Below are 9,686 nucleotides of genomic sequence, written 5' to 3' on the forward strand. Positions count from 1 at the left end.
GCTTTTAGTACGTGTTATCTTGAAGCGAAGCGACAGAGTGGAAACCCTATTCCTTGAATCCTCGAATTTCCCCCGTACCTCGTAGGTAACTGAACGCGAACCAGAAGTCTCTTTAGAACCCTCGAGAACTCGAAATTCCCCTCCTCGAACTCAAACCAATTTTCGTCTCTCGTGGGAAGAATTTAGCTTTGTTAACTGTAACTTTTAAAATTTAAGAAACCGCTTTTAGTTAGGCTCGCGCCTGAAGTAAAAAGGTGATAGTTGAGGAGGCCGAAGTTCCAATGGACAAAATTTCACCCAGAAAGCTACAGTAAAACAATCACACTATAAATTTTCCATGGCGCTCTTCCGCAAAATCCGGGAACTTTTATTTCCAATTCCAAATGTCAATAATAATAATAATCATAATCGTAATCGTAATCGTAATCATAATCATGTTCATAATAATCATAATAATAATCACGATAATAATCATAATAATAATCATAATAATTACAATAACAAATTATTATTTTAAGAGGAGGCGTCCAGTGGTTTTCAGGAGGGTCCTCTGAAAAATAAAAGTCTAAAATATACACCAAATGTCTAAAATACACAAGTAATAAGAGCTAAAAACTTAAGACAAGTTTTTAGCTTTTATTTAGATGGTCACCATCTACGGGTATATTACGAACTCACAATGTGACCACCTCCCAGTTGGCTTGATAACTCAGTTGGAAGAGCACTGCACCGGTATCGCAGAGGTCATGGTTTCGAATCCCGTTCAGGCCTGAATTTTTTTCAGGCTTTAATTTCACAACTGCATAAGTTGTGTGTATAACTGCGCTGATCATTAACCGCGCGGCCATGGGCCGAGCGCGGTTCATGGTTTACCCGTGGTTTATTTTTTTTATTATTATTATTTTTTTTTTTAAGTTTTCTCAGTGACCAGACCCAAACTTCCACTCGGCCAAATTTTGAATGACGTAACTTGTGATGTTTACTCTCCAAAAGCTGTTGAAACATTAATACAAGGACAATGTTACGGATAGTATTTTCTTTACTTTGGGTAAAATATATTTTGTTTTGGTTTCATCGAAGCGTTGGATTCGAAGGGAAATGATAAATACGCTAAAAAAAAAGGGATTACGACAGCCATGGAATGCGCTGACGTTGCAGCTTTCACTTTCGCTACGTGACAAATAAAATCGTGTTTACTTTGCAAGTTTATTTCGGCAGAAGCGACGGTCATTAATTTATTTGCAATTTTTCGAGTATTTCTTGTGGTTTTAGGCCAATGAAGTAAATTCTTTGGCTGTGTCATCGCAGCGAGTTCGGTGATCAGAAGGAAAATTAGATATTTGCAAGCCAAGCAAAGAACTTGTCAAAACATGCAAGGATTACGTCATTGGTAGGGAAATAACCACAGTACTAACTAGTGAGACAATCTCAGATAGTGCAGAGCGCAAATGATAGCTCTGGTACAGTAGTCCCATAAGTACTCACCCCTGCTCGGTTCACTTCCGGTTTGTGTCTACCTTGGTAGTCTGCTACGGCTTTTCCCCTTTGCAGTGTGTATGTTTCAAGGTTGTATTTTCATTCAAGGTCCAAAAATCACGCACAAATTAATTACTACTGGTGTTTTACGTTGATTTTCGTTTCATTCTAAGGAGACTGGTACCACAAGGAGAGCAAGGGGTTACCTGAAACAAATATATAGCTTTGCGATCTTCAAAGCTAAGTGACGGCGATGGAATGTGTTTTACGTAGAGTACACATGTACCTTTCCCACCCTTCCCCCACTACTTCCTTGCCTCTAGACTAATTAATTAATTGAAATTAATTAATTAAACAAACATTAAAGTTTACACCTTATCGCCATAGGGCCATAGGGCCATAGCGCCATAGCGCCTTAGTTCCTTAGCGGCAAGCAGCTCCCATAACCATCCCAATAGTGCACTCTGCACTAAAAATAGCCTTGAATAACGGAAGTCTTAAATTATGTGACTCGTGTGACTACGTTTCTAGCCATTTACTCGTGGAAAACACCAAAGAAATTTAATCATGACTTTTAAGAAAGAACGTAATTGTTAATAGTGTTGTTATCGAATCGTTCATATCGTTCATATCGCGCATGCCCATACATAACCCGAAGAAAGTTCCAGATTAAGACCATTACGTCATCGGAGATTTCACAACGGCTACGACTGATGGTGCAATAATACAGTTCGTGTTGAACAAGTGATGTGATGTCTACAGTAACAAAAGAATCATCAAGGACTGCTTTGAAATGTGCACTGCGTTGCGACTGTAGTGGTAAGCAAACAGTTAATTTTTCAAAGCGCGGTTATAAGATCTAACAGATCTTCTTGTTCTTCATAACAAACGTCTCTCCCGTCCCCGATTTTTTTGAAGGGAGGGGGCGGCTGTACACCGGTTATCCGACACATAGTGAGACAATTTATGATAACGATAACTTGATGACATAGGAGACGGGACTAAAAACCTCGTTTTTTTCCAAATAAGGAGCTATAGTCGTATTATTTATTTTTTTCGCCCGCTTTACGGTCTCCATCTTTCATTGAAGTTCTCGCGCGATCTCTCTCCCAGAGTTCTATTTTCGTTTGCTCAGTACAAAGAATGTGGGCAAAGGGATTATCGTCCCCAGTTCTACTCTTACCAAGTAAAAGAAACGGGGGACCTAGCTGGGAGTCGAGAATATGGCCAAATACGGTATAACGACTTAACGACTGAGAAGATCTCACGTTCTTGGTACTGGTCTAAAGTCTCAAGGGACGAATTTGGTTGGGAAATGAAAATGGCTGTGAACCGACTAGATTTCACAAACCATTTTTTTTTATCCCTCGGAAGTCAGTCCAGAAATCAGGATTTCACTGTAATTGCTTCTCGTAGCTTTAGAAGCTAGTTATTCCATCTTAAAAAATTGGGTTTTTTTTTTCGCGAAAAGAGTGATTTTTAGTGCAGAGTCAGTGCACTATGGGGATGGTTTTGGGGGCTGCGGTTTGCTGAAGCACTACCGCAATAAGCCGCTAAGGCATCGACTTACTGGGACCGTCGATGCTCTGATTGGCCACCAAACACTATCCGAAGATTACGCGTGTATGAACGCAGTCTGATTGGCCACGAAAACTATCCGAAGATTAGGGTTACGCACATTACTTTCAAGGACGACGACATTGGTGCCTACGCCTCTTCGAGCAAGATAGCCACAAAAATGATCACCACGTTCTTTTACACCCTCTCTGTAAACATCTCGCCTTTGTTTTTTTCCTCAACTGGCCTTTTCCCGTTCTACTCCAATACTAACAAAATGCATGGAAGATGCGTTTTTAATGATGCGTTTTTGTACTCAGACGGCGTGAAAAGATTTACAAGTGAACTACCGTTTTTGTAGTGTTTTTCCCGTCCACACTCAAACGCTCTAAAACGCTGATAGGTTTTGAAAAAACACCACAGCCATCATTTGCGCATACGCGCAAGTAATATGAGCGTTTTCGCTTTTCGCACTAATAGTAGTAAGTAGTTCTTTATTTAACGTAACCGCTCCGCTAAGCTAAAACGCTACTTTATAGGAAGCCCTCTCAATAACATAAATGCAAGTAAAAATAGAGCTGTAATTAGGATAGGACATATTTAAAAAGTAGTAAAAAACATGTTTTACTACTTTTTAAATGTTTCCTATCCTGGGTACGGCTCTATTTTTACTCGTATTCGCCCAGAGGCTGGACTGGAAGCCCTAAAACTAGCGAGAATTCTGGAGAAAACAACTTACAAACTTGAAGCTCACCATCGCCATATACAAAAACCGCTTCCTACAGCAGAACGTTCTCCCTCGAGAAAGGTCCGAAGTTTGCTCGAACCCACGAACTATCCCTCTCCAAGATATTGTCTCCGAAGTTGAAGCCGCCATTGTCCGCCTTCCTGATGACTCGAAGGACGCCATACGAACCACCACTGCTTCTTTGCTCCACAGAGCTCGACTTCCACCACACAACGATATCACCAAAGCTAAATTGAAAACCCTAAAGAACTTAAAAGACGACCACGAACGAGTGATAACGAAAGCTGATGAAGGGAACTGTTTTGTTGTTATGGACAGAACCGACTATGACACCAAAATGGAAGCTCTACTCGGTGACAGTGACACTTACCATCTAGTGGACACGTCACCATTTGCTAAAATTGAAAAGGAATTGAACAGCTAGGCCAGCTAGCTCCTAGGTCTTAAAGGACAAAACAAGATTGATGAAACGACTTATCACAAACTCCGCTCTACAGATGGTTCTCCGCCCGCCATCCGCGGCTCCATTAAACAACATAAACCAGGCTTCCCTCTTCGATCGATTGTTTCATCCATTGGCTCCGCCCTTTATAATACATCTAAGTTCGTTTCTGATATTTTATCGCCGATCCAGAACCTTAATGGATATACAGTTCGCCAAAGAAGTGTCTAATATCAGTGGAAATCTCAGATGACAAGATGATGGTTTCATTTGGCGTTGTGTCGCTTTTCACTGCAGCTATCCCCGTGAACAAAGCTTGTGAATGCCGGCGTCCAGAACAAGTTAAACAATGACAATACATTACGGTTCAGGACAAGCCTCAACACTGTTGACATCATTTCTCTACTGGACTTTACCCTTTCAAATAATTACGTTGTCTATAATAACTGTATATACAAGCAGATTCACAGTTGTGCTATGGGCAGCCCAGTTAGCCCTGCCACCAAGGGTCTGGAAACGATATGTTGACGACAGCTTTATGATTATCAAGAATTACTCTGTCTCTTCCTTTCACGATACTTTAACCGCCATCGATCCCAATATTTCGTTCACTATTGAAGTAGAAAGCAATGGTCAAATTGTCTTCCTAGACACCTTGGTTCCCAGAAGAAATGGTGATGCTGTCATTGTTGTGTATCGGAAGCCAACCCACACAGACCGATACTTGGATTTCTCTTCTCATCATAAAATAAAACTCAAAATCAGTACGGCCTCGACCCTTCTGTTTCAGGCATCCAACATCCCTAGCAGCAATGAAGGGAAAACACTTGAAACCAACCACGTCATGGACGCTCTAAAAGCTAACGGCGGCCCATCGGCTGTTATTTCTAACATTTTCAAAAGAAAGCCACCCTCACCGACAGTTCCTCCACCAGGAGAATTAGTTTCTATGTTTTTCAATTGGGTCAAACCATCGAACACGTACCAGTGTTTCTCATGCCTACCTTACATCAGCGGCCTGGCTAAGCCTCTTACGAGATTATTCCGTAACAATGAAATTTGAGTGGTCAGCAAACCAGTTAAAACCCTCCAACAAGAAGTTCAGACAACCTTTGGATCTCCAATGTAATGTTGTCTGTAAAATCCCATTTAAAGACTGTCTTTGGAACTACGTAAGAGAAACCGGAAGATGCTTCCAAACCCGAAAAAAGGAACATCAACGTAACTTTAAAAAGAACTACACAAAGGGCTCAAACGTTTCCAACTATGCGCGGCAAAATAATCATTCCACTGACTTCGATAAAGCGTGTTTAATCGATAAGGGCAACTACCGTGATCGAAAAACACTAGAATCCTGGCACACTGCCAAAACGGTCGGCGCGGACAATAACTCAAAACCGTTGGCTAGGCAATACTCCATTTTATTGTAATTAGACAAAATTTACATTTTTATCTCTGAGCTTTTCTCAAACTTCTTTTGTTTTCTAGTTTTATAAATTTTTCGCACCCCTTTTCGTACATATTTCCATTTGCGCGCCAACATTTTCATTCGTTTAAGGCTATAGACTGATAGCCCAAAGCTTATGTTTTAATCTTTTTAACCAGAAAACGTTTTTTACTACTTTTTAAACATTCTAAACTTTTTTTCCATTCACGAGGCTACAAGTGTAAATTCCCTTAAAGCTTTAGTCAAAAAGTTTTTATGGATTAATATATTCTTTGAACGTTTTTCTTGTTATAATATTTAATATTTAATATTTATTACTACAATATTTTGATTTGCATCATTTTTCATTTTAGTACCATTGGTGATCTGCTTTAATATGGGGTCTTTGACTCTTTTGCATTTCATCCTGTTACGGTCTCGCTTGACCGCCAGAAAGAAACTACAAAACTCTTCTACGAACCCAACTTATTTATTTAACAATATGTAATGTAATCTTAGCTACAAAGGAGCGATTTCTAAACAATACAATCTACTACTAAACTAAGTTAAGCCTACTGCTAAACTTGAGTCACCACTGACACAAACTCACAACAAATCTCGGTGTCTCCTTACGGTCCACTTGACCTTAAACAAAGTTCCCCAATAGCTTTCACAATTGCAATATCACTCTATGGCTTTTCCACTCGGTCTTTGCCGAGAACTAACTGGGCTGTAGCTTCTTCTCTCGGTCTCTGCCGAGAACGACTAACGAGACCATCTATACTACGTAGATGATTCTTTATATACATTTATGAAATATTCTAGAACATTCTTGGAGCTTCTATTTATGTAACATTACATTATCATTACATCATTCGGTAGAATGTTCTAAAATGTTCCATAGCGTGACAATAGAAGGTTCTGGCACAAACATTGCGTGGCTAGACATTCTAGAAGTTTCCAGAATTAAATATTTACGTCTGCTCTTCATAACAATCCTTTGGCTTCTATTTTTGTATGCCATAAATTGTAATAAATAATTAATAAACAAGTAAACAAAAGAAAATGCAAACTAGTTAAAATGTAAGTAGAGAAAATTAAAAGTAATTATTTACAATAAAAGATATAAAAATATAACATTGTCAATAAATATATAAGTAAATTCACAAATTAAGAATTTAATAATTGATATTATAAAAAATTATGTCGTAGATAAATTTAAGTTTAAAATCTTACGCGACGAAATTTTTCTTAAAAAATCATTTACACCGGCCATGGCGCGTATTGTTTCTGATAGAGCGTTCCATGTTTTTGCCTCGAAGAAGCGGAAAGACCTCAGACCATGCTTGGTGCTGCCCACCCTTGGTAAATAGAGTACATTAGTGCCCCTCATTTGTAAATCCGTTAAGAAAGGCTCCATTCTAGACAGCGTTAGCGGTTTCGAACACTTTATTGATGAGGCTTTATAGTAATTAGCACGCTCTTCTAATTTTTAAATTAGCGTAATTATTTCGCCCAGGGCGATTATTTTCGTCATAATCACTTCATTCTCCAGAGCATTGTTTCTGTTGCTGGAGGGTTTCACTATGAAGTCTTTCCAAGCACTCGGCAGGGTACTACTTCTGGTATTGTTACTAATGGATGGTACACAGTGTCGGACATTGCAAGGTAAGTTGAATTGTATTTTACCTACATCACTGTTGGTTATTTTGAATGGGGAGAATTATCATTAGAAATGAGCTTATTCACGTGCAGCACGAGGGGGACCTTGTAATGTAGAATTTGCCAAACTGCATGCACAACGAGACTGAAAATGATTCAAATTTCAATAAAAAATTTTTTCCGCCGCCGATAATGTTGTAAAGTTCAGGCATTTCAGTACTGCTATCTTTTTTCATGAATGAATGCATCTTAAAACTCTTAGTATTAATATGAAGCGCCAAAGTTGTTTAAATCTCCCAGCGAAACATAAGTAGAAAACATAAGTTTAACGTACTTATAAAATTGCTCTTTTAATGTTTATTTTTCGATGACCTCGAGATTTTGTTTTATATTCCAAATTATCAGTACTTTTGTATGCAGAACATTTTCCTATATTTTATGACTTCGACCAAGATCATCATTTTCCGCAGCCGCACCGGGCCACTGTGACTTACATTTATTATTATGAGACTTCTGGACCGACGGAAAAATGAAAATTCGCCCTTGGGCTGAAAAACTGACGCCTACTTCCGGGAAAATTGGAAACCCTTTTACGGTGGTCACGTCATAGGTCATGAAATGTTGTCGCTTAAGCTGTCAAAAGACGTGAGTAAGAGGAGCATGGCTGAAAACAAAGGAAAAGGAACGCCTAAGGATTACGCAGCCAAATGACTAGGATATGTTTCGAGTCTCCTTATTTACAGGGGACGGGGGCAAGACGGACAAGGGCGGGAGTCCGAAGATAAAGGTACGGGAAGCGGGAGAACAGGGTACGGGAAGGTTCTGATCCCGCTGTTCCCCCCCCCCCCCCCCCTCGAAAACTGTTGTTGCACGTGAAACTATTATTTTGTCAGTATACTAGAGATGTTGGAATCATAGTGAAAGCAGCATTTCTAGCATATTTTTCATTCCACGATATATTTAAAACGCTCGCCTGCGGTTCGTGTTTTCTACATTTCCCTCGTGTTCTCAAATGCCCATCGTGTTTTATCACAGTGTAATGCACGGCTTAGGCTCCTTCATTTGCTTTATGAGATAGAGGTAATAATGTGGCGAAAAACAGTAAAACACGCTTTTTCTATACTTTATTAATATAGAAATAAAAAACGCGCCCGAGTGCATTGTTGAGTTATATAAGCACGCGGGAATTTTTAAGAACACGAGAGAAGTGCATAGAGAAGCACGAGGCGCAGCCGAGTGCTTCTCGCACTTCTCGAGTGTTCTTAAAAATTCCCAAGTGCTTATATAACTCAACAATGCACGAAGGGCAAGTTTTTTTATTTCTTTTATAAAATGTAAACCACCACATTAACATAAAGACATATTAAACAAGAAAAGGATTGCGAATTTTAATTAATCAAAATAAGTATTCTCCTTACATGTACATGCTTTCTTTTTATTGGCTTAAATGCTGAATGAAAAGTAGAACCGTTCCCTTTGTGGCAAGAAACAAACGTTTTCTAAAAAAAGTCAGAACGGTTCTAAAGAAATTATTACAGCAAAAAGAATCTTCGAAAGCTGAAGCAGTTCCCCAGTTCACTGACTTTTGCTCTGAGGAGGATAAAGATTGATTTGCATTGAACCGATTGTGCAAGAATTGAACATGCCGCCAAGTATTTCGCTGTTGATCGTTGTGGTGGATGATCGGCTGTGCGTTTCAACCACTCTGCCTGATACTTCTGCTGCTTTTGGCTGACTAAAAGGCTCATCGCATTGTGGAGATTTCTGTTTTGTCTGGTCGGCCCCTTGTAGAGCAGTAGACAAGACATCACTACATTTCCTGAGCTGGATAGACGACGGACGAGAATTGTAATGCTGGAGACTATTCGGGTTTCTGTGTCCCGAAATGTGGCAGATGTGGCGATCTGACAAACCGGCTTGAGACCACAAGGTTATCGCTGTCGCCCGAACACAGTGATTTGTGTAAACTTTGGAAAGCTTGGCCTTTGTACTTATTTCTTTCATCATGTTTCCAAGAGTGTTGACACCAAGCGGGCGGTTTTCGTACCAGATTTCGGGTGTGATGGCGGATTCATTCCAGTCGCGTCGAGGTTGCTGAAATAAGGCTTCGCATTTCGGATTCAGCTTGGAGATATACAAGTTCAGCGCTCGGTAGCCGTCGTTCTCACTCTCTGTTTCGTACATACGAGCCGTCTTCTCAAAGCTGGATCGGTCTTGAAGTCCACCGGGATGGTTTTTGGTGGTCTCGTCGTGGGTCATAGTAACGTAGCGCTTGCCTTGCTCGTCTACTTCAAATGCAAAACTCGTCGGCTTCAAATTTCTCTGCCCTTCACGACCTCTTCTACACCAGTAGAGAACAACATGGAACCACACGT

The 9,686-nt window shown here is 39.9% G+C and overlaps 2 protein-coding genes across 2 annotated transcripts in view; one reads left to right on the forward strand and one right to left on the reverse strand.

Annotated features, from left to right (window-relative positions):
- The first annotated feature begins 7,215 nt into the window (after positions 1-7,215).
- Positions 7,216-9,686, forward strand: part of LOC110053712 (uncharacterized) — a 17,188-nt gene continuing 14,717 nt past the window's right edge. Inside the window, exon 1 of the mRNA XM_089276258.1 lies at positions 7,216-7,329. Within this exon, the coding sequence (XP_089132384.1) occupies positions 7,236-7,329 (94 nt within the window). The 5' untranslated portion in view covers positions 7,216-7,235. The remainder of the gene's footprint in view (positions 7,330-9,686) is intronic.
- The window catches only part of LOC149100861 (uncharacterized), a 2,059-nt gene continuing 1,047 nt past the window's right edge, over positions 8,675-9,686 (reverse strand). The window contains exon 1 of the mRNA XM_089276247.1: positions 8,675-9,686. This exon is cut by the window's right edge and continues 1,047 nt beyond it. Coding sequence (XP_089132373.1) covers positions 8,887-9,686 — 800 coding nt within the window. The 3' untranslated portion in view covers positions 8,675-8,886.

This window comes from Orbicella faveolata, unplaced genomic scaffold (genome assembly GCF_042242905.1).
Source record: "Orbicella faveolata isolate gen_17 unplaced genomic scaffold, um_ofav_v1 contig_4, whole genome shotgun sequence".
In the NCBI taxonomy this organism is placed as follows: Eukaryota; Metazoa; Cnidaria; class Anthozoa; order Scleractinia; family Merulinidae; genus Orbicella; species Orbicella faveolata.